The sequence below is a fragment of the Phyllopteryx taeniolatus genome, chromosome 1 (assembly GCF_024500385.1).
Source record: "Phyllopteryx taeniolatus isolate TA_2022b chromosome 1, UOR_Ptae_1.2, whole genome shotgun sequence".
NCBI lineage: Eukaryota > Metazoa > Chordata > Actinopteri > Syngnathiformes > Syngnathidae > Phyllopteryx > Phyllopteryx taeniolatus.
In genome coordinates, this window is record NC_084502.1 from 38,143,044 (window position 1) to 38,169,025 (window position 25,982).

Sequence of the window (25,982 nt, forward strand, 5' to 3'; positions counted from 1 at the left end):
AATTTGGAATTAACATATTTCCATCTTCCCCGTCTCCAGTTTGTAAGCATAAACCAACAGTAAAGATATTGTAACAATTAATGGTCCTCAGGTCCTCTTTACACAAACTATCCTCCTTACTTAATGCAAGACAGTATTTGGTACTGCACGTCTATTGAGAGAATAAAGGAAAGCAACAAATTTTGTTGGCAAAGTTGTTCCACAAATTATTTCAAACATACTTATCACGATACACATTTAAATGAATCAAGTAGTACTCATTTTTTTTGTGGTGTCACAACCAAAACACTATTTGAAAATAATGCAGTTGTGTACTTAAAAAGTGTGTACTTGGAAGGGGGGAGTACTGTGTGGGGAGAATAAAGCAAACGTTGTCATAAAGGATCAGTAGTATTTAATATTTGGGAGAACACACAACATTTCAAAGAGGAGGTTGGCACCTGTCAGTGGAGTGTTTCCTGTCAAGGAAAAATATGATAAGTGACTGTAATGTTGACATGTTGACAAATTATGAGCCAGGTCCAGTACCTGTTGTGTCGTAGGGTGGTGACACCTCGACCAGATCGCATCTGTTAAATATATTGTAGAAGTTATCATTTATTTGCTTAGCTTGCATTAGTATTATGGACGATTTTGAGAAAGGAACATGTCTCAACCTTCAAGAAGATGACTCAGCAGGAATCATCAGAGAGAAGGACGTGGCCGGGACGTGGCAGGTGTTGGTCCCATGTTTTCACCTGGAAACCCTACCCTTAGTGTGTTGTGTCTTGTAGCTTAGTACGTTATGTCTTGTAAACTTGGAAACCTCCCTATTTTCAAATAAATGCAGGAGCGACGGGAGAGGTTGTTTAGAGCGTATTGAGAGGCTGTAATCTGAACAATCTCCCATACGCCCTCCTCATGAGAAAAAGAAACCAGCGTCTTCATTCCTTTTGTGTCTATTTTTTATAATGTTGGGTAAGATAAATCCAACATTAAATTGGTCCTTCGAGCCGGATGTCAACACACCCGAGGATTCCAGTTGTGGAGCCGACTTCCAGTTAAGAGACCGTGGCCACGGCAAGTAAGACCCTTTACGGGACTGGTCTTCGTTCTCCTCAACTGGGATCTGAAGGTTGACGACAATCCACAGGATTTAAGACGATTTTGGTGAGTTAAATTTTTAATTTTTTTAGGAAAAAGGACGGCGGAGTCCGACAAATTCCGTGAGGACGGCGGAGTCCTGTACGTACTTAAATTCCATGTTTAATAAATAAAGAAACTAGGGAAGTTTCGTGGCGTCGTAGTTCAATTCCGTATAGGACGGCGGAGTCCTCTAACGAGCTGTTGACAGACGTAGTTAAATTCCGTATAGGACGGCGGAGTCCTCTGACAAGCCAGTGTGAATGAAAACTGTTTGAATGAGAGTGTAAATGGGAAATGGGAAACCACTAGGTTTTTCATTCCATACCAAAACAGTGGGAAAGTAAACGGTGGACTTTTGTGGATGCAAAGGCAAGAATTCTCCACTCGAAAGAGTTTAAGTGAGAATTATCACAGAAAGTAAATTTGAATCACCGTCCTACTGAAAAGAAACAGTGTTCTAGACTACCCTAGGTAGTATTACACTGAACCAAATTCTTTCAAATGGGGAAAGGAAGTAGCAAAAAAAAAAAAACAGGGATAAAGGTTGGAAGTTCATTAAATTAAATTTAAAAGAAAAAAAAAACAGGATCCTGATAAAATTTAATATTTAGAGACAGGGATAACTGAACACTGCTTTAATGGTTGGTGAAATACACAAAAAAATAGCCGCAAATACGGACAAACTACCACATGACTAAACCAGCCTGCTTCCCAACTCAACAAATCCTCTTGTGTAACCAGGATATGAAAAAAAGTTACGACATGCGACACCTGATAAAATTACTGTAGATTATCTGTACTCAGACAATGAAGCAAAAGTCGCAGCAGGAATTATTTTACCAGACAAATTAAAGGAACTGTATAAAAATACAAGTGTCCCACATATTTCATTGTGCAAAGATTATGAGTCACAGTGGAAACATATGGAAACATTAGTAAAACAAGGACAGGAGACAGATGATTGGCAGCAAATAGAAAACAAACTGGAATGCAGTGCATCAACTGGTCTAATTAGGAAGGCGATGTTTTGGACAATACAGGGTGATGAAGGGAAACACATGCATCCTGTTTGATTAGACCAAATGATCCTCACTGAAATTGATGAAGAAATATTGAAAAAAAGTTCCCAAAAAAATGATGGTCCACAGGACCATTTGATGTAGGCCTTATTAAAGGGGCTTTACCAGTACAAATTAGACCCAAAACAGAATATAGACCAGGGATTCGTCAATATCCATTCAAACCAGATGCACATGAAGGAATCAAACCGGTAATTGAAGCACTAATTAAGGCAGGAGTTATAGTGGAGTGTCCACAATCACCATGTAGCACACCCATTTTTCCCTGTAAAAAAAGGCCCCACCTTCAGTGGGTTGGAGACTTACAGGCAGTAAATACTGCAGTAATACAGAGAGCAGCATGCGTACCAGATCCACACACATTGCTAAATTTATTAAGACCAGACGCTACTGTGTTTACAGTAGTGGACATAAGTAATGCATTCTTTTCTGTACCAATAGAAAAGAGCAGTCAATTTTGGTTTGCATTTACATTTGAGGGCAAAAAATATATACATTTACTAGATTACCGCAAGGTTACTGTGAAAGTCCAACCATTTATTCACATGTTATGACAACACGCATGTCTTCTGGCATCTCCAGATGGAGAGACATGCAAAGATTCATTGGCCTTACTGCATCATCTAGCAGAAGAGGGACATAAAGTTAACAAAAATAAATTGCAATGATGTAAAAGGCAAGTCAAATATCTAGGCCATAATTTAAGTGTAGGAGGAAGGACTATATTAGAAGACAGGAAAGCTATAGTCTTAAAAAATCTTAAACCACAGACGAAGAAACACATAATAATCATTTTTAGGTCTGACAAATTATTGTAGAGCATGGATTCCAAACTATGCAGAAATTGTTGCACCATTGTCAAAATTAATGTATGAAGACAACCTTAAATGACATCACCTGTTTAATGGAGTACAGAGGCAGAAAAGGCCTTCTGTGACATTAAACAACATTTGGTGTCCAGTGGTGCGCGAGGTAGGCCTTCCAAATTTAATGATAAAAAATTCATTCAAATGGTAGATTGTAAAAGCTATTACATGACCTCCTCTTACACAACAATACGGTGATAAGCTAAGACTACAATTTTTCGACTAAATTGGACAGCGTGACGTGTGCATTACCGCATTGTGTCAGAGCAGTTGTGGCAGCTTCGATGGCAGTAGAGAGCAGTTCCACGATTGTGTTATTTCATCCATTAACTCTTAAGGTCCCACATACAGTGTCTGCTCTCCTATTGCAAACGAATATGGCGTTTTTATCACCTGCAAGACATTTATCTTGCATGGCCATCTTGCTGTCACAACCACATTTGACTGTTGAGCGATGCACAACCTTAAATCCAGCCACACTAATAGCCTTACTTGATGAAGGCACGCAGCATGATTGTCAGGAATTGGCTGAACAAGCTGCTGAATTAGTAGCATTAACCGAGGCATGCAAACTAATGATAAATAAAGATGGTACAATCTATACTGATAGCCATTATGAGAATTCCACAACAAGAACGCAATTATTGGGAAAAACAAAGTGCAAAACTATAAAATGAAATTTACATTAGCACAGAAAAAAAAAAAAAACTATTCAAATGGGCTGCTATATTGAGCCATGCTGTGTCACATATCTCAACCGGAGGGATGGTGGCACAGATAGATTGACACTTTACAGCCCTAAAAAATAGCAGAAAGAAACACGTGGGTTCATTTAACACACTGTAAAAGAGTCATTTCAGCTGAGTACTCAAATAGGGAAGGTGAGCAAAAGTCTGATAACGGAGCGGGAGCAGATGTGTAGATTCTGAAAACGCTTGCTGGTCAGTGAAGAAAAAAGACACCAACCCTTTTAGTGAGAACTCAGCAGAAAGGCAACCAATTTTTTAGATAGAAAATCACCTACCAACTGGACCAATATGACGAACCCAATAATGAAAAATTTTGAATCATTAACTCGTATCAAAAGGAGTACAGCTGATGATCAGAACTGTGGGCATGGCCTCCAAACGCGGCAAAACGGTTTAATATTTTGTGCCCCCCAAAATCAAGCTGCTTTAATCATAATTCCATATGCGGCTCTCACCAATGATGCTCAAGAGAATGGGCAGAATTGGGGATTTAGATATGACTGGTATGCAATGAGGGAAAACCTCATTGGTGAAACAGGTTATGATTGGTCCAGTTGGTCAAAAAAAAAAAAACAGCAAAAGAACATAGAAAGAAGTTTAACATAAGCAAAATGGCCCATAGTTTAATATTGAAATACAAATCAAGTCACCCAGTATGTTTGATGATGAGCTTGTGGGCATATTCTGGCGGAAAAGATCCCCACTTCCAAGTAGCATTGTGTTATGGGAACCGTGTTAAACCAGAAATGTCATTGAAAACTTCAAAGAAAGGTGGACAAATTTTAATGGTTAACAACATAACTACTGATGATTGGTTCCTTGTTGTCACAGGAGTTTCAGGACAAAATAACAATTGGTTACTATTGGTAGAACAAGCAGCAAATGTAGCGAGAAAAGATTGTGTGGTTTGCATGGGTCCCAGGCCTTTGTTGCGCATAGTTCCGGCACAATTATCACAAGATTGTATTATTCCATTAATGAACGCTACTGTACCAGCTGAGGGGTGTAAATCATGAGATCCTATATATCCCGTAACAAAAGCAGATAAACACAAACCAATGTTTTCTACTTTAGTAGCACCAAATAATTTCACTTGTATAAACTTGATTAGTAAAGGCAAAACATTAGGACCACTGAACGACACATAGTGCAAAGTAACCTTAAAAGTCGGACCACAGTTTATGCCAGTATCACGGAGCGAGATCTGGCGGTGGTGCGGAGATGATAGACTGTTTGATAGATTACCTAAAGATATATCTGGATTGTGCGCTATTATCACTTTGATATTGCATGTGTCAGTATACCCTATGCCTGTTCAAGATTTAATGGAAAGGGCACCAATGTTTTTGTCCAATCTAGAACATAGACAAAAAAGAGATTTATCCTGGCAGAGGCAAAATTATCCAACATAAAACATACATCGACGCCATAGGTGTTCCTCGTGGGGTTCCTAATCAATACAAATTAGCTGACCAAGTTGCAGGAGGATTTGAATACTTCATATGCTGTTGGTGTACGATTAATAAAAATGTTGATGGGATAAACTATATCCACTTCAATGTACAGAGATTAGGAAATTGGACTCAGAGTGGGTTGGAAGCTGTGCACGAGCAGCTCAAGGACGTTCCAAGACCGCATAGCTGTCGACATGCTCCTCGCAAGAGAGGGAGGTGTTTGCGGTATGTTTGGAGAACAAACAATACTGCTTCAGATGGCAGCTTGACCAGAGCCATCGATGGTCTACGGACCCTCAATCAACACTCCTTGTGGGACAGCTGGATGGACGTTTTTGGTAAATACAAAACCCTAATTTCACCAATATTGATATCAATTGCGGTTTTTGCAGCCATTCTGACATTGTGTGGATGTTGTTGTATCCCATGCATTCGGGCTTTAATCAGTAGATTAATCACCACAGCAATTACCCACATGGAACCGTATGGAGCATATGTATCCTTTATTGGAGGTTGATAATAATGACGATGATGATGATGATGATGTTGTTTTACCTGATTTGTTTCCTGATCCAGGTGATTACGATGTTTAAACTACAACATTCATGTATGACAAGTTTACTCTTGAGTGTAAATGTATTTGTTTCATAAAAATGATTCTACAGTTAAAAAAATCGAAATGAAATGACTGTAAAATGATATGAGAATTTGTGCAAATACATGATAAACAGGAGGGAAATGTTAAATATATTGTAGAAGTTATCATTTATTTGCTTAGCTTACATTAGTATTATGGACGATTTTGAGAAAGGAACATGTCTCAACCTTCAAGAAGATGACTCAGCAGGAATCATCAGAGAGAAGGACGTGGCCGGGACGTGGCAGGTGTTGGTCCCATGTTTTCACCTTGAAACCCTACCCTTAGTGTGTTGTGTCTTGTAGCTTAATACGTTATGTCTTGTAAACTTAGAAACCTCCCTATTTTCAAATAAATGCAGGAGCGACGGGAGAGATTGTTTAGAGCGTATTGAGAGGCTGTAATCTGAACAATCTCCCATACGCCCTCCTCATGAGAAAAAAAAAACAGCGTCTTCATTCCTTTTGTGTCTATTTTTTATAATGTTAGGTAAGATAAATCCAACAGCATCCCACAAGGCTCAGTCCATGGCAGCCTCGAATAATCTCAACACCCTTAATGCACAACGCATAAAAATATAAATTTGCATGCTGCTGATATGCACAGACCAGTGAATGATGTAAACCACATGTACCTGAATTGGAGTGAGCCCAGCAATCTCTGGTGTCCCTGTTCCAGGGGCAAAGCCTGGGTCAAGAGCATCAATGTCAAAACTCAGGTACACGGGACCACTGCCCATTTGACCCCTGACCTCATCCATTAGAGGTACCAGAGATTTGAACCAGCATTCCTCCACTTGCACCACCCGAAACCCCTGCAAAATATGTTGATAATTTGAGTATTTTCTAGAAGAAAAATGTTTTTTTTCACAATGGTACAGCAAGAGCCCTATACATTTGGAAATATGAGATACACATTGGCTCAAGATGGTCAAAACCAGTATGACTTTTTCTGCCCTTTTTGGGTCAGAATTTTCAATTGCTCAGTTGATAAAGGAAGCAACCTAACATGTTTAACACCTGAGCCAAGCTGCTTGAAGTGTTAATTGGTAATGATTTACCACATTTCAACAGCATTCCTAGCATTCCTTTTATCCATCCATCCATCCATCTTCTGCCGCTTATCCTATTCAGGGTGACGACTGACCTGGAGCCTATACCAGCTGACTTTGGGCAAAAGGACAGTCAATCACAATCTTTTAAAATTAATGGGGTTCTTGCGTTGATGAAGGACAATATTTCTTATGTGTTTCAAGATTAGTCAACATCGGACTCTTGCCTGTAGGTGTGAATGTGAGTGCGAATGGTTGTTTGTTTCTATGTGCCCGGCGATTGGCTGGCAACCAGTTCAGGGTGCCTCCTGCCCGTTGATAGCTGGGATAGGCTCCAGCAGCCTGCGACCCTAATGAGGATAAGCGGTAAAGGAAATGGATGCATATATGGATGGTGCCAATCGCAGTACTGATAAACATGGAAAAGAGATTTGACTTTAGTTAACTTGACCAACTTGAGTGAGATATCCATTGAAATGATTAGGATCCTTGCTGACTGTTTTATTTTCAAATGTGTTTTTGTTTTTTTTAACTGCTCTACAAATAAAGTTAGGAGGGACAGTGTGGTTTTCATCCTGCCTTGGAATAGTGGACTAGCGCTATACCCTCAGCAAGATCCTGGAGGGTACATGGGTGTTCACTCAACTGGAATGAATGTCATCCGCAGGGTGTCAAGGCTCCCTTGGAGATAGGGAAAGAAGCTCAGTCATCGGGGAGCTCTAGGAGCTAGATGTGGTGCCTCGTCCATATGGTTGGGTGTTTAGGGTACATCCAACTTGGAAGGCCTGGGGAAGACAGGACACGGTGGGTGGCCTTATGAGCAGCTCAGGATCTCTCTGGAAGAGCTCGCTGAAGTGGCTAAAGAGAGGGGAGTCTGGGCTTCCCTGCTTAAGCTGCTGACCTTAAGCAGAAGGATGGATGCATTCTTGCTTTCTCATAGAATAATAATAATCCTTGGAAGTTTGGTGGAGAGAGTCTTGATTTGGACTACTTTGGACAGCTTGTATCAGATGTCTTTCAAAATCAATAGGTTGGAATATAAAACTCCACTAATGTCTTTACAACGGCAGAAATTGTTACAAGGTTACAAAAGTAGTTTAGTCGCAAAAATAATTTTGTGGTACTGTTGGATTTATCTTACCCAACATTATAAAAAATAGACACAAAAGGAATGAAGACACTGGTTTCTTTTTCTCATGAGGAGGGCATATGGGAGATTGTTCAGATCACAGCCTCTCAACACGCTCTAAACAATCTCTCCCGTCGCTCCTGCATTTATTTGAAAATAGGAGGGTTTTTCCCAGACATAATGTTCTAAACAATAAGACACAACACAAAACATTGGACCAACACCTGTCACGTCCCCGACCACATCCGATCACGTCCTTGGTCCAGGCGCCCTTCCATCGGATGATGCTGAGTCATCTTTTTGAAGGCGAGACATCTAAAATCGTCCATAATACTAATGCAAGCTAAGCAAATAAATGATAACTTCTAGAATATATTTAACATTTCCCTCCTGTTTATCATGTATTTGCACAAATTCTCGTATCATCTTACAGTCACTTCATTTCGATTTTTAACTGTAGAATCATTTTTATGAAACAAATACATTTCGACTCAGAGTAAACTTCTCATACATGAATGTTGTAGTTTAAACATCGTAATCACCTGGATCAGGAAACAAATCAGGTAAAACAACATCATCATCATCATCATCGTCATTATTATCAACCTCCAATAAAGGATAAATCTGCTCCATACGGTTCCATGTGGGTTATGGCTGTGGTGATTAATTTACTGATTAATGCCCGAATGCATGGGATACAACAACATCCACACAATGTCAGAATGGCTGCAAAAACCGCAATTGATATCAATATTGGTGAAATTAGGGTTTTATATTTACCAAAAACGTCCATTCAGCTGTCCCACAAGGAGTGTTGATTGAGGGTCCGTAGACCATCGATGGCTCTGGTCAAGCTGCCATCTGAAGCAGTATTGTTTGTTCTCCAAACATACCGCAAACACCTCCCTCTCTTGCGAGGAGCATGTCGACAGCTATGCGGTTTTTGGAACGTCCTTGAGCTGCTCGTGCACAGCTTCCAACCCACTCTGAGTGCAATTTCCTAATCTCTGTACATTGAAGTGGATATAGTTTATCCCATCAACATTTTTATTAATCGTACACCAACAGCATATGAAGTATTCAAGTCCTCCTGCAACTTGGTCAGCTAATTTGTATTGATTAGGAACCCCACGAGGAACACCTATGGCGTCGATGTATGTTTTATGTTGGATAATTTTGCCTCTGCCAGGATAAATCTCTTTTTTGTCAAGTATGTCCAAAACACACAAGGAATTTGTCTCCGGTAGTTGGAGCCGCTCTAGTACAACAGACATTGACAAAAAACAATTGTGCAAAAAGATGCAGTCCTCTAGCAGCAGTTTGAATGACTAATATCGCAATAGTCCGGTGCAATGACTGTTGTGCAAAGGGCGCTGAGACTTCAAGGAGTGTATGCGGCTTAAAGTGAAGAGTAGTGCGATAATCTGGGACAATGGTTGTGCAAATGTTGCAGATGCTCCTCAATCAGTGTGCAAATGGAATAATACAATCTTGTGATAATTATGCCGGAACTATGCGCAACAAAGGCCTGGGACCCATGCAAACAACACAATCTTTTCTCGCTACATTTGCTGCTTGTTCCATCAATAGTAACCAATTGTTATTTTGTCCTGAAACTCCTGTGACAACAAGGAACCAATCATCAGTAGTTATGTTGTTAACCATTAAAATTTGTCCACCTTTCTTTGACGTTTTCAATGGCATTTCTGGTTTAACACGGTTCCTATAACACAATACTACTTGGAAGTGGGGATCTTTTCCACCAGAATAGGCCCACAAGCTCACTATCAAACACATTGGGTGACTTGATTTGTATTTCAATATTAAACTATGGGCCGTTTTGCTTATGTTAAACTTCTTTCTATGTTCTTTTGCTGTTTTTTGTTTTTTGACCAACTAGACCAATCATAACCTGTTTCACCAATGAGGTTTTCCCTCATTGCATACCAGTCATATCTAAATCCCCAATTCTGCCCATTCTCTTGAGCATCATTGGTGAGAGCCGCATATGGAATTATGATTAAAGCAGCTTGATTTTGGGGGGCAACAAATATTAAACCGTTTTGCCGCGTTTGGAGGCCATGCCCACAGTTCTGATCATCAACTGTACTCCTTTTGACACGAGTTAATGATTCAAAATTTTTTATTATTGGGTTTGTCATATTGGTCCAGTTGGTAGGTGATTTTCTATCAAAAAAATGGGTTTTATCATTGAGGGTGGGACGTCCCATGTACCACAAAAACAAAACCAACACCATAGTAGCCAAAGTTGCTACGTAACAACTTATCGAATCTCATAACCAACGTGGGTGTGCCTTTCTGCTGAGTTCTCACTAAAAGGGTTGGTGTCTTTTTTCTTCACTGACCAGCAAGCGTTTTCAGAATCTACACATCTGCTCCCGCTCCGTTATCAGACTTTTGCTCACCTTCCCTATTTGAGTACTCAGCTGAAATGACTCTTTTACAGTGTGTTAAATGAACCCACGTGTTTCTTTCTGCTATTTTCTAGGGCTGTAAAGTGTCAATCTATCTGTGCCACCATCCCTCCGGTTGAGACATGTGACACAGCATGGCTTAATATAGCAGCCCATTTGAATAGGTTTTTTTTTTTTTCTCTGTGCTAATGTAAATTTCATTTTGTAGTTTTGCACTTTGTTTTTCCCAATAATTGCGTTCTTGTTGTGGAATACTCATATTGGCTATCAGTATAGATTGTACCATCTTTATTTATCATGAGTTTGCATGCCTCGGTTAATGCTACTAATTCAGCAGCTTGTTCAGCCAATTCCCTATAATCATGCTGCGTGCCTTCATCAAGTAAGGGTATTAGTGTGGCTGGATTTAAGGTTGTGAATCGCTCAACAGTCAAATGTGGTTGTGATAGCAAGATGGCAATGCAAGATAAATGTCTTGCAGGTGATAAAAACGCCATATTGGTTTGCAATAGGAGATAAGAACACTGTATGTGGGACCTTTAGGGTGAACTGCTCTCTAGTTGAAAAATAAGCTATTGGTCTTAGCTTATCACCGTATTGTTGTGTAAGTACGGAGGTCATGCAATAGCTTTTACAATCTACCATTTGAATGAATGTTTTATCATTAAATTTGGAAGGCCTAGCGCAGCACTGGACACAAAATGTTGTTTAATGTCACAGAAGGCCTTTTCTGCCTCTGTACTCCATTAAACAGGTGATGTAATTTTAAGGTTGTTTTCATACATTCATTTTGACAATGGTGCAACAATTTCTGCATAGTTTGGAATCCATGCTCTACAATAATTTGTCAGACCTAAAAATGATTATTATATGTTTCTTCGTCTGTGGTTTAGGATTTTTTAAGACTATAGCTCTCCTGTCTTCTAATTAGTCTTTCCTCCTATACTTAAATTATGGCCTAGATATTTAACTTGTCTTTTACATCATTGCAATTTATTTTTGTTAACTTTATGTCCCTCTTCTGTTAGATGATGCAGTAAGGTCAATGAATCTTTGCATGTCTCTCCATCTGTAGATGCCAGAAGACATGCGTGTTGTCATAACTTGTGAATAAATAGTTGGACTTTCACAGTAACCTTGCGGTAATCTAGTAAATGTATATATATATATTTTTTTTTTTCTCAAATGTGAATGCTGCTCTCTGTATTACTGCAGCTCATCACATTCTTTTTTATCTTCTATTTTTGTGATAAGCTGCAAGGCTGCAGACAACCGGGCCTTTCCCATGTTTAACGGTGGTTTGTCTTTTATTTTTTATATAATTTGATTCCTGCAACGCGGCTATTTTTTGTGTATTTAACAAACCATTAAAGCCGTGTTCGGTTATCCCTGTCTCTAAATATTAAATTTTATCAGGATCCTGTTTTTTTGTTCTTTTAAATTTAATTTAATGAACCTCCAACCTTTACACTGCAGTGTATTCCTGTTTTTTTTTTTACTACTTCCTTTCCCCATTTGAAAGAATTTGGTTCAGTGTAATACTACCTAGGGTAGTCTAGAACACTGTCTTTTTTTTTTTTCAGTAGGACGGTGATTCAAATTTACTTTCTGTGGTAATTCTCACTTCAACTCTTTCGAGTGGAGAATTCTTGCCTTTGCATCCACAAAAGTCCACCGTTTACTTTCCCACTGTTTTGGTATGGAATGAAAAACCTAGTGGTTTCCCATTTCCCATTTACACTCTCATTCAAACAGTTTTCATTCACACTGGCTCGTCAGAGGACTCCGCCGTCCTATACGGAATTTAACTACGACGCCACGAAACTTTCCTAGTTTCTTTATTTTACCCGCCATTGACTAGTATTCACAGGGTTTATTAAACACGGAATTTAAGTACGTACAGGACTCCGCCGTCCTCGCGGAATTTGTGGACTCCGGCGTCCTTTTTCCTAAAAAAAAAATTTAAATTTAACTCACCAGTCGTCTTCAATCCTGTGGATTGTCGTCAACCTTCAGATCCCAGTTGAGGAGAACGAAGACCAGTCCCGTAAAGGGTCTTAGTTGCCGTGGCCACGGTCTCTTAACTGGAAGTCGGCTCCACAACTGGAATCCTCGGGTGTGTTGACATCCGGCTCGAAGGACCAATTTAATGTTGGATTTATCTTACCCAACATTATAAAAAATAGACACAAAAGGAATGAAGACACTGGTTTCTTTTTCTCATGAGGAGGGCGTATGGGAGATTGTTCAGATCACAGCCTCTCAACACGCTCTAAACAATCTCTCCCGTCGCTCCTGCATTTATTTGAAAATAGGAGGGTTTTTCCCAGACATAATGTTCTAAACAATAAGACACAACACAAAACATTGGACCAACACCTGTCACGTCCCCGACCACATCCGATCACGTCCTTGGTCCAGGCGCCCTTCCATCGGATGATGCTGAGTCATCTTTTTGAAGGCGAGACATCTAAAATCGTCCATAATACTAATGCAAGCTAAGCAAATAAATGATAACTTCTAGAATATATTTAACAGGTACCTTGATATGAATTTAATTAGTTCCATGACCGCACTTGTAACTCAAAACATCTTTCCCCACTGAAATGAATTGAAATGCTATTAGTCTGTTTCAGACGCCCCCCAAAATATAAAGTTAGAAAACATAAATTACTGATGTAATTAAATAAAATGTAAAGAATTTAAATAGTTTTTGCCACTTTTTTTTTTTTGCTTCATTTCAATGGACATTGTGCTCCTTGTCTGCGCACCTTCGTCACCTGGGTGATACATATATAATACGGACAAACTTACATCCTCAGTAAACCGCAGTTACTAGTCATTTTTAGAGAGGATAAACAACATGACTGTGATTGTCTACCTATATGTGTTGCTGTACTGCTTGTGTTCAAATATCCATTTGAAAGTTTTATAACACTGCGACACAGATGCTATCAGTCGATGCTCTGTCTATGGCATTTTACTTTGTTTGTTAGGCTTAAGCTAAGCGGACTTACCCAAAGCAAAGCTATGTGGTTGTTTTAAATACACATTGAGAAATTCTATTGGTGGTTATGCTTAGTTTGACAGTAAACTTCAAGTGGGAGTGGCAATAAACAACTTCAAGTCACTTAGAAGAACTGTTCAGTCTGCCAAACTGCTGCTTCTTGTGAAGTGAGTTCACTGTGACCATCCATCAATTTCTGCTCGCAAGACAAAGCAAAATAATAATAATAATAATAAAAATTTAAATTAAAAAAATGGCAGAACAACTTGTATCTCGAAAAGCTTGAAAGTCAGGTCACACATAACTCAATGCACCATTAGACTTTGTTATCATGTCTCTCTAGTATTATTCTGGCTTTTGGGTAAAATGTCATTAAAAGATGAACAATATCCAGCAGAGAACCTTGGCCCGGCTCCACTCGTACGAATCAGCAGAGTAGCCTGAACCTCTGAGGCCGATCTGCACCACTCGCTTGCAGTCCAGCAGGCCTTCCTCTACACATCGCCTGAACGGGGTCCCATGGCCAATCTTTTCCCCCAAGACCACATCACTGGTGTCAGAGTGAGCGTCCACATGGATCAGCCCCACCGGTCCATGTCTGGTGTTAGTACAATATAAAATCATAACTATACAGAGGAAATTCTCAGGTCGAACACAATTTTGGGATGCTGTTCAACCAATCTTTTGATGATTCTTAGGTCATGTATTGTATAACAGATGTTTTGTGCAACTTCCCAGTTTTTAATGTTATGTATGACCTTAGGGGCATTCAATTTCAGAGCTTTCACTGTACTATACAATAAAAATCTCATGCTTTCATTTCATTCAACTGTCATTTGTGTTGAGCAAGTGTAATTATTTTCTTTGTGGAAATTAATTGGAAAGATAAAAGATTAAATTGCTAATAAAAAATCATTGCAGCTTCCTTTCTACAGTATACTTACTTCTCAGTTACAGCTTGCAGGATAGGATATGTAATTGTGTGATCTCCACCTACGGACATAAAAAAACAGCAAATTTTGTTTGGTCAACCTACACAGTGTTCTATGGAGCAGGAACCCTATTCAGTTTGAAATTCAAAGGTCTTAACCATTCCGCCATCCTTTTCAATGCGCTACTCATCACAATTTTCAACTCATCTTCACCAAAGTATAAGGAACAATTGTTCTATGGAAAAAAAATAATCATTTAAAAAAGGTTATCCAGCCTTGTTGAGGTAGCTTTAGATAGGTGCATATAACTCTTGAGTCACAATAATAATCTGATTTTCTGTCAAACCTTTAGGAAATGTTTACACTGGAAGAATCTCATTAACATTTACCAAACTATCTTGATACAGTGTATAGTAAAGGAGTTTTATATAAAAAATTTAAAAACATTGAAAAAAGTGTCATTCGTCCCACTGAGCACTCACCCATTGTCAGAGGGATGCAACCAGAGGCCAGCACCTTTCTATAAGTCTCCCTGATGCGTCTGCATGTGTCCTTCAGGTCATACATGTTCACATTGACATCCCCGATGTCGGCCACCACAAGAGACTCAAAAGGAGCAGCTCTGGTACCACTGTTATAGGTCCTCAGCAAGGCTGATTCCACTCGGATCTGCCTTGGACCAAACCTGTGGTGGACAGGAATCTCATGACTCTAATTTCAGTTACTTTCCTGTATATATTACTTCAGTTAGACTGTATGTTCCCATTACATTGCTGATATAATGAGTGCTTTTCCAAAGTAATGTACAGTGTTTAACAAAAGTATTAGATCACCAGTGATAAAAATATTTAAAAAAGGGAAAGAAAAAAAAGACCATCCAACATCATAAAGGGCTTACACTTTAAGTTTTGAGCTGTGAACATTTGACCATTTTGTACAGGGATGAAGAATTTCAAGCTATTTTTGTATAGCCAGGTCACTGATGATGTCATGGTTCATTTGCCTGACTTTGTCATTTTCCATTTTAGTTCCCACTCAGTGACCGTGTGAATCTTAGTATTTATGTATTTAAACGGATCCCCTTTAGCTGAATGCCAATGGCACAAGCTAGTCATTCAGGGGTCTGAAAACCTTACATTTAAAACATCATATTTTCGATATCAGAAAGACATCTTAATATAGATCGTGTCCACAGTAGTACTGTACTAATAAAACATTTGTCTGTGAAATCTTGCATTTATGCCTTACAATTAATTGCATTTAAAGAAGTTATGTCTTAATAGCAATCATTCATTCAACTGGACAGAATAGTGAACAAAACAGGGATAAAACAATTATCAGACTGGATTATTGCTCAGCTGTTAAGTAACACATTCTTAAATGGTGTTTGAATGAGGACTTGCTGTTAGATTGTTGTATGTGGAGGGGGCAGCTATTCCAAAGCTTGTATGCTTGGTTGTCTGTCTCTGTGTGCCCTATGGGCCCAGTGATTGACTGGTGATCAGTCCAATACAGAGTGTTGACCCCAAACCGTACAAGTGGTAGGAAAAATGAATAGACATGTGGATTATTATAGCCATATTTTTTCCACTCAAATGGCCTCTGGATGTCAGAAAATAATCAAGCAAAACATTCAATCATTAAAACTAAGAAATACATTATTTGACATTCTAATTCAGAAATTCTAATTGTCATGAACAGAACAGAGGATAGGACCCAAAAATGCACAACTCCAAAAGAAATAGACAGTTTCAAAAAGAGGTTTAATGTACGGGCAGAGGTCGGTACACAGGCAGGCAATCAAAAAAAAAGGCAACAGTATCCAAAAACGTGGGGCAAAAAGGCAAGGTCGATAATCAGAACAGGGTCTAGTCTTACTGTGAGCCAGTGACGTGGGAACAAGGAATGCTGGAACACGACGACAAGGTACAAAGAACTGAATGAGACACGAGGTTAAATGCAAGGTCTAATTAGGGTGAACGAGGCACAGGTGGTGAAGATGCTCTGAGTACGAGAGGAGCAGGTGTGTATGAAACAGGGGGAAGACAAAAACCGGAATACACACCCATGACACTAATGGGCTTGAGGTTTATTTATGTATTTATTTGTTACTGTTTTGCAAAATAATCCATTTGAAAATCCATGTGTAGTGTACTGACTAAAATGTGTTAAACTGTATTTGTTTGAATTGCTGTTGTGAAAACTAGTTAAAAGTTTGTTTGGTTCTTTGTGTGGATGGATACTGGGGTGTCCTGCGTCCTGAGGGGTCTGTGAACATTTCAGGTTTTTTTTCGTGTTTTAATGATTGATTGAAGGGGTGGTGGTCCAATGGGATTGGGGGAAGGAGGTGAGTCGTGGAGAGGAAGAGCGGGAGATGCGGGACCAGAGGGAGAGAGTTTTTTTGGGCGGGGGTCTGCACCTGGTTTTTGGACACGAACGGATGATTGGACTGTTTGATGGACGAACGGATGCTTGGACTGTTTTTGGACGCGAACGGATTTACTATTGAAAAGCCACGGGTCCTGTCTGCTGAACGCCACGGGTCCCGCCTGCTCAACGCCACCGGGCTGCCGCTTCGACGCTACGGGATCGAGTCGCTGTGCCTACTGAAGCGTTTTGAGGGCTCGTTCCTACGACAATCGGTTTGGGTTTTTTTCCCCCAGTGAACTGAGGGTTCAACGGTTTTGTGAGTACTGCCTATGAGGGCTACATGTGGGGGCTCGTCCGGGATCGTTATTGTTCACTAGTGTATTGGTGAGCAAAGGAAAAAAAAAAAAAGGAAGAAATTCGGTCAATGTTGACCGGGGTTGTAATAGTACTGTAATCACAATACTGAGTGTGTTTTGTGTGACTGGTTTTGAAAAAAAAAAAAAAAACTCAAAACAAAACATGGAGTCCGAACAAATAATCAAATGGTGTGACGACAAAGGTATTGATGTTAAGAAATCTATTGTGCTTAGCGGGGTTTCTCTTGATGTTACTGATGAGAACATTTATAAGGTACTTGATGAAGTTAACATTTTTGGTCGCACTAAAATCAGAGGACGGTGTCTAACACGCACAAACAACAATCAGTCCGTATTAGTTGAGACCACAGATGACATGACTAAAACTGACTTACCTGAACAGTTGATTGCTGGGGACCCGTCAGACTTGTGGGTAGTAAGTGTCCCTGATTTTCAGACTTTCCATGTGACCAGTGACAAAAGAGGTTTCCAATCCAAGCTAGTATCATTCTTAGCCAGTGAAGGAAAGACTTTAGATGATGTGACAGGTTTGCTTAAGACCACGCCTGCCCCACCCACTGTTCCTGACTTGAACACAGAGCTTGTCAATGCCATCTCTTTGCTTGTGGAAAAATGTCAAGCCCCGCCTATGGACGGACAATGCTATCGGAAACTTCGCTTCTTCTCGGGCATAAAGCCAACGCTACCTGGAGAAGAGGAGTATGACTCTTGGGCGGAACAGACCACCCACCTGCTGGATGAGTGGCAATGTTCTGATGTTGTCAAGAAACAGAGAATCGCTGAAAGTCTCAAAGGGCCTGCAGCAGATATTGTCCGGGGTTTAAGAGCCACTAACCCCAGTGCCACTGCCAATGAGTATCTTAAGGCCCTAGAAACAGCTTTTGGGACCACAGATAGTGCAGCTGATCTCATGGTAAAGTTCCGTAACACACTCCAGCAAGAAACTGAGAAGTTGTCAGGATACTTACTCAGGTTAGACAAACTGCTGCACGCTGTTCATCGGAAAGGTGGGATCGACGTCACTGACATGAACAGGACACGCATCGAGCAAATTGCTAGAGGTGCACTCACTCATGATTTTGCTGCACTTCGTATAAGGATGACTTACAAGCTAAAGCCCGCTCCAAGCTTCACAGAGCTCCTTCGTGAGGTAAGAGAAGAAGAGGGGATGGTTCTTGAAAGAGAAAGAGTGAAGAATGTTGTTTCTTCATCTGCGGTTAAGTGTGCAGGTTGTGCTACGGCGTCAGTGGTGTCAAAACAACCAGAGTCTGCACCATCAGTAGCTGTTGGAGTGGAGACCGACCATGCCATAGAGAGTCTGAAGAAGGAAATTCAGGGGCTTAAAAGTGATATTGCACGTCTGCTATCTGTCTCTGTCGCTACATCAGAAAGTCCACCACAGCATGCAATCCAGAACCACACTCAAAAAGCTGCTGTAAAATATGCAAGTGGGAAAGAGAGAACTCCCAGATTTCAATATGGTGCAGATGTTTTTTGCTACAAATGTGGTGAAGATGGTCATTTTCAGCGGGAGTGTGAAAACCCAGAGAATCTCCGAAAAGTAAATAAGCGTCTCCTGAAAGCAAAACAGCTGATGGGAAACTTCCCAGGAGCTCAGTAAAGGAACGGCCTGATGCTCTGGAGAGAACACGTTCCACAAAGTGTGATACGCTAAAAGAAAGCAAGGCTGATTTGCCAGAGGGTTTAATTGGACCTAGTTCTGTTGTTCCTGTACAAGTTGAGGGCATTTACGCCAAAGCTTTGCTTGATAGTGGGTCCCAAGTTACCCTGCTGTACCGCTCCTTTTATGACAAGTATCTGAAACACCTGCCCTTGACCCCTATTGAGTGCTTGGAGATTTGGGGCCTCAGTGTAGACCGATATCCATATGATGGTTATATGTGTTTGAAACTTGAGTTTGCTGGAGATGTAGTGGGTGTAGCTAAGACCATAGAAACACTTGTGCTTGTGTGTCCAGACCCAGTCATGAAAGGTGAGATTTCTATTGTGGTTGGCACAAACACTTCCATAGTTCGGAGCCTATTTCATTCCTGCAAGACACAAAACGGAGATAATTTCTTACATAACATGTCTGTTCACCCCTCAATAAAAGAGGCTTATGAGAAGTTTCGGAGCACCCCAGATGACACAGCTGACCTAAAAAGAGGAACAGTCTGGTTCACTCGAGAGAAGCCCTTAGTGCTGTCTCCTGGGGGCGTTGCAAAAGTGGTTGGCGTGCCAAAATTTGTGGGGGGGTTTTCTGGTCAGGCTGTTCTTGTAGAACGTCCAGAGGAGGGTTACTTCCCTGAAGAACTGTTAGTGATGCCCGTTGTTGATAAAGCAAGTGCTGTTCATTGTCGTCGTATCACAGTAACTTTGAGAAATGTATCAAATCATTCTGTGACATTGAAACGTGGTATGCAAATTGCTCATTTGCACAGGGTGGATGTAATAAATGCAGTCCCTGAAAAGAAGTCCTCTAAGCCGTCCACATCTCAACTATCCCCCTCGTCTTTCAACTTCGCAGATTCTCCTGTGCCTCCTGAGTGGAAGGAGAGGCTGTGTCAAAGAATGATGGAAAGGAAAGAGGTTTTCTCCTGTAGTGAGTTTGACGTTGGTTGTGCAAAGAGCACACAACACAGCATTCGAGTGACGGAGGACAAACCATTCAGAGAACGCTCTAGACGCTTACCTCCAAAGGATTTGGAGGATGTGAGAAAACATTTAAATGATTTGAAAGAAGCTGGAATAATTTCAGAGTCTAGAAGCCCCTATGCGTCACCTATCGTTGTGGTCCGAAAGAAAAATGGGACCATACGTATGTGCGTGGATTACAGGACATTAAACAGGAGAACAATTCCTGACCAGTATACAGTCCCACGTGTGGAGGATGCCCTGACATGCCTGAGTGGTAGCAAATGGTTCAGCGTGCTTGATCTCCGAAGTGGCTACTATCAGATCCCTTTATGTGATGCTGACAAAGAAAAAACGGCATTTACCTGTCCGGCAGGATTTTATCAATTTGAGAGAATGCCACAAGGCATCTGCGGAGCACCAGCCACGTTTCAGCGTATCATGGAAAGGACGGTTGGTGATATGAATCTGCTGGAAGTGTTAGTGTACCTTGATGATGTCATTGTTTTCGGGAGAACAATGGAGGAACATGAGCAGCGCCTTCTTAAAGTGCTTGACAGATTAAAGGAAGAGGGACTTAAATTATCTTTGGATAAATGTCAGTTCTGCTGTCCCTCTGTAACCTATCTTGGGCATGTCATTTCTAGCAATGGCATTGCTACTGATCCTTCAAAGATCGAAGCTGTGAAGTCGTGGCCACGCCCAGAGAACATCACTGCTCTCCGTTCATTTCTTGGGTTTTGCGGATACTACCGACGGTTTGTGAAAGACTTTTCCAGAGTCTGTCATCCGCTCAATCAGCTACTGCAGGGCTGCATTGTGACTGGAAGGCCAGGAAGAAAGACTAAAATGGAAAAGAACAACAAAGAGAAAGAGAACTCAAAAACAGAGTGGTACCACCCCTCAGAGCCGTTTGGGGCTAGGTGGAATGAAGACTGTGAGAAAGCTTTTGAGAAATTAAAGGTCAGTCTTACAGAATCACCTGTCCTAGCAATCGCAAACCCAAATCTGGCTTATGTTCTGCATGTTGATGCAAGTAGAGAAGGTTTAGGAGGTGTCCTCTATCAGGACCAAGGAGAAGGTTTGCGTCCGGTTGCATTTGTAAGTAGGAGCCTCTCTCCGTCAGAAAAAAATTATCCCACGCATAAACTTGAATTTCTGGCTTTAAAATGGGCTGTCACTACCAAGCTGCATGATTATCTCTATGGAGTCAAGTTTGAGGTTCACACAGACAATAACCCGTTAACATATGTCTTAACCACTGCTAAGTTGGACGCAACAGGACATAGATGGTTAGCGGAGCTATCAATGTATGATTTCAGCCTGAAATATCGCTCTGGAAAACAAAACATTGATGCAGATGCCTTGTCACGGCGTCCTCATGCTGACAGCGATGTGTCTGGTGAAGAGGAAGTGTCCATGTCTCCTACCAGCGTCCAAGCTGTCTGTCACATGTCGTCAATTAGAACACCTTATCCTCACCGTTGCAGAGCTGTGGATCTCCTGGGCTCATCCAAGCATGCTGTACCTAGAGCTTATTGTAGTGTGTTATCTGTAAGCACTCAGCCACTGCCCCAAATGTCTTTAGCTGACATCTCACATTCTCAGCAGGAAGACCCATGCATCGGAGAAGTGTGGTGTGCTGTTGTGCAGAACTTTGCGGACCGGGCTAACAAACGAAAACATCCGGATGTGTCATTGTTGTTAAAAGAGTGGGAAAAGTTAAAGGTCAAGGACTCTGTACTGTACCGAATCAGTAAGCCTCCCAACAAACCAGTTCGACAACAACTCTTACTCCCACAGAAGTTCCGAGAAACTGTTCTTCAGTCTTTGCATGACCAGTCAGGTCACCTTGGGTTTGACAAAACCTATGGGTTGGTGCGAGAGAGATTTTACTGGCCTCGTATGAAAACACAGGTTGAGACGTATTGTAAAAATTGTCCAAGGTGTATTCAGAGAAAAACGCTGCCCAAGAGAGCTGCTGGGTTGTCACATCTTACCAGTGAGGGGCCGATGGATCTTGTCTGTATGGATTTCTTGACAATTGAGCCTGACTCCAGAAACATTTGTAATGTTCTTGTAATTACAGATCACTACACACGTTATGCTCAAGCTTTTGCGACTAAGGATCAAAAGGCGTCAACAGTTGCTAAGGTCCTGTGGGAACAATATTTTGTCCACTATGGTCTACCGAAGCGAGTACACTCGGATCAAGGCAGAGATTTCGAGAGCCGCCTCATTCATGAACTGTTGAGTATGCTTGGTATAAAGAAGTCTAGAACCACACCCTACCACCCGCAGGGTGACCCGCAACCTGAGCGTTTCAATAGAACTCTTCTCAACATGCTCGGTACTCTTGATGCGCAGGACAAAAGTAAATGGAGTAAATACATCAGTCAGCTGGTGCATGCATACAACTGCACGCTAAATGAGTCAACAGGCCACTCGCCATATCTTCTCATGTTCGGTCGAGAGGCTAGACTGCCAGTAGATGTGGCATTTGGAGTCTCAAGTGATGGTACATCCACCAAGTCCTATCTGAAATACGTCAAAAACATGAAACGAGAATTACAGACTGCCTACCAGCTCGCCGAGAGCATGGCTAGAAAAAAAAATGAAGGGAACAAACAACGCTACGATCAGAGAGTTCGTTTCTGTCCATTAGTCTCTGGTGACAGGGTGTTAATCAGAAATCTTGGACTGCAAGGAAAACACAAGCTAGCTGATCGTTGGAAAGCTACACCATACGTTGTGGAGAGTCAACTCCCTGGTTTGCCTGTGTTCAAGTTGAAGCCAGAGAACGGACAAGGCTCTAACAAAGTATTGCACCGAAATCACATTCTGCCCATTGGACAGGAAGTGAAATTGAATGTGGAAAAGAACGAAGATACACTTCAACGCAAACGGAGAGCCAGCAAAAGACTCAAAGCAAAGAGGGCTGAAAACTGTAATCTTTCTGGTGTACCAGCGCTTGATCATGTTGAAAAGATTGAGTCTGCATCTGACTCAGAAGAGGATGAAATGGGTGTGTGGTATGATTATCACTCCATATGTGAGTCAAGACAACCGGAAGCTCAGGAAACTGTTCAATCAGAACCTGTCAGCATGGATTTGGATCAAGTTGTCCCTCCAATTAACCAAGATATGGATGAGGTTACAGTTGAGGCATCTGCGGCAACAGATGACGATGGATCCGTAGTGCAAGATGAGACTTTTGAAAGTACTGTTGATACTGGAAGGGACACTGAAGCACAGACATTCGATGTAACGACTGCGAGACAAGACAGTGTTACAGAGAGTTCAGACGAGGCACGACGGCCTCAAAGACTGAAAAGGGTTCCTACCCGACTAACCTATGACTTGTTAGGGAGTCCAAGCTCTGTGGCAGTTAGTACTCATACTGTCTCTCTAGCTAAGGTTGATGATAAGACATATGGCTTATCTCCACCACCTTTGAGGTACAAGAGCATTTTTTATAAGTGGATTGGTTTGAGAGGGGAGTGTTTATCCTGTTCATAAAAGTTTATGTTGTTAAACATGTCATGAGGGCATGACAATTTTTTTTTTTTGTGGGGGGAGAGTGTAGTGTACTGACTAAAATGTGTTAAACTGTATTTGTTTGAATTGCTGTTGTGAAAACTAGTTAAAAGTTTGTTTGGTTCTTTGTGTGGATGGATACTGGGGTGTCCTGCGTCCTGAGGGGTCTGTGAACATTTCAGGTTTTTTTTCGTGTTTTAATGATTGATTGAAGGGGTGGTGGTCCAATGGGATTGGGGGAAGGAGGTGAGTCGTGGAGAGGAAGAGCGGGAGATGCGGGACCAGAGGGAGAGAGTTTTTTTTGGGCGGGGGTCTGCACCTGGTTTTTGGACACGAACGGATGATTGGACTGTTTGATGGACGAACGGATGCTTGGACTGTTTTTGGACGCGAACGGATTTACTATTGAAAAGCCACGGGTCCTGTCTGCTGAACGCCACGGGTCCCGCCTGCTCAACGCCACCGGGCTGCCGCTTCGACGCTACGGGATCGAGTCGCTGTGCCTACTGAAGCGTTTTGAGGGCTCGTTCCTACGACAATCGGTTTGGGTTTTTTTCCCCCAGTGAACTGAGGGTTCAACGGTTTTGTGAGTACTGCCTATGAGGGCTACACATGAGTAATATATATTTTGGTCTAAAAAAATATGACTTAATTAAAGAGCTAATACTGGTGTATTCACTCGTAAATAAACAAAGCTGATTTAGGTGAAACGGTTAGGGCAAGGGCGGCACGGTGGCCGACTGGTTAGAGCGTCAGCCTCCCAGTTCTGAGGTGCGGGGTTCAATCCTCGTTCCCGCCTGTGTGGAGTTTGCATGTTCTCCCCGTTCCTGCGTGGGTTTTCTCCGGGCACTCCAGTTTCCTCCCACATCCCAAAAACATGCATTAATTGGAGACTCTAAATTGCCCGTAGGCATGACTGTGAGTGCAAATGGTTGTTAGTTTCTATGTGCCCTGCGATTGGCTGGCAACCAGTTCAGGGTGTACCCCGCCTCCTGCCCGATGACAGCTGGGATAGGCTCCAGCACGCCCGCGACCCTAGTGAGGAGAAGCGGCTCAGAAAATGGATGGATGGATGAACGGTTAGGGCAACTGTTGCACAGCGCTGTTTTCCGTCTTAAATTTAATATAGCTGTCACAAAACATGATGGGAAAACATTCGAAATAATTGCACTAATATAGTATTGCGGCTGTATGTATCCAGTTAAGTAACTAAAAGCATATGTGGAAGCCTACTTCATGATAAACAAGATAGTAGACGTGTTGCAGTTAGTGGCGTCCAGAGGTGGGTAGTAAGGCTCCGTTACATTTACTCAAGTAACATTTTCAATAAACTACTTGTCAGAGTACTTTAAATTGGCACCGTACTTTTTACTTTTACTTAGTATTTATGTGAAGAAGGATCGATACTTTTACCCCGTTACTATAATTGTCATGCCGTTTGCTACTTTTATTTATCCATTCTTGCGTGTGCGAGTGTATTTGTAGTTTTACTTTACAGACTCCAAAAAACAACAGCTTTGTCATGCAGCTCATAAATTGTGACTGCCCAAACGTGGATATTTCAGTGCACTTCTAACTTGAGAAAACACCTTGTGGTAAGTTGCACATGTTTCTATTTTTGTTTTGGCAGTGGATATGGCAACATTACCCCTGTCTTATGGTGTCGCACACGCAATCACTAAGTCTGGTCAGCAAACAGCTTCTTCATGAAATCATGACAGTGAATAAAGCAAATAATCTTTCTGTAGGGCCCAATGCATCTGTTTTTGGGCAGTTAAAAATTGAAATGGTGGCAGGTGATAGATAGATTTTTTTGATGTTCATGCTCTGATTTTAAAACATTGGTTACTCACAAGTTACTCTTGAGTAGTTTTTTCAATGAGTACTTTCTTACTCTTAAGTGAATATTACTTTTACTTGAGTCATATTATTCTAAAGTAACAGTACTCTTATTTGAGTACAATTATTTGTCGACTCTGCCGGCATCAACTGTCATCATAAACCAATCCAAATATCAGAGAACGTGGACGCAATGACCGAAGGCTTGGGACCGTACAGCACCTTGCTCCGGGTCGGTTGGAAGTTCCAGTGTCAATCGGGACACCGATGAAGGCTGCATCGAGGCCGCCCGCAGTGTCCCGGTAAGGTAGCTTGGCCATGGTGGGGATCCCGGATACCCTCGCGACAAACTCACATTGAAGTGCTTTGTGCCGGGGTTTCGGCTAGTTGAACTTCGATCATCTGAAGCGCCGGCAGACGTCGGCAGCCGAGGTGGCAACACGAAGGAGCGCGCACTAGTTGGAAACCGAGGACGACGACTCCTCAGAACTGTGAACATGGTTCTTACTTATTGCTGTTGCTCAAACTGTAGAGGCACTGAAACTGAAGACCTTTGCGCCTTCCCTGCACTTTGTAATAAAAGGTGGCTCCGCTGCAAACTTCGCATGTGTTTTATTCGTGTTGATTCGACGCGACTTCCAATCTTAACGCATAGAATGGCTCTCCAAATCAAATTTATGCGGACAATTTGATTTTACACAATTGTGTATGTTTTCTGCATTTGGGTTGCTGAATTTCCGGCAAAGTTTAATGATGAGCTT

The 25,982-nt window shown here is 41.4% G+C and overlaps 1 protein-coding gene across 1 annotated transcript; it reads right to left on the reverse strand.

The window, feature by feature from the left end:
* Positions 1-377: 377 nt before the first annotated feature.
* agmat (agmatine ureohydrolase (agmatinase)) lies at positions 378-25,720 on the reverse strand. The gene is made up of 9 exons (XM_061748373.1): positions 25,712-25,720; positions 25,444-25,604; positions 14,947-15,149; positions 14,477-14,525; positions 13,935-14,130; positions 6,545-6,724; positions 6,422-6,464; positions 529-570; positions 378-458 (listed from the first exon to the last, which is right to left on the reverse strand). The coding sequence occupies exons 1-9, from the start codon at positions 25,718-25,720 to the stop codon at positions 385-387; spliced, it is 957 nt and encodes a 318-aa protein (XP_061604357.1). The 3' UTR covers positions 378-384.
* Positions 25,721-25,982: the final 262 nt, after the last annotated feature.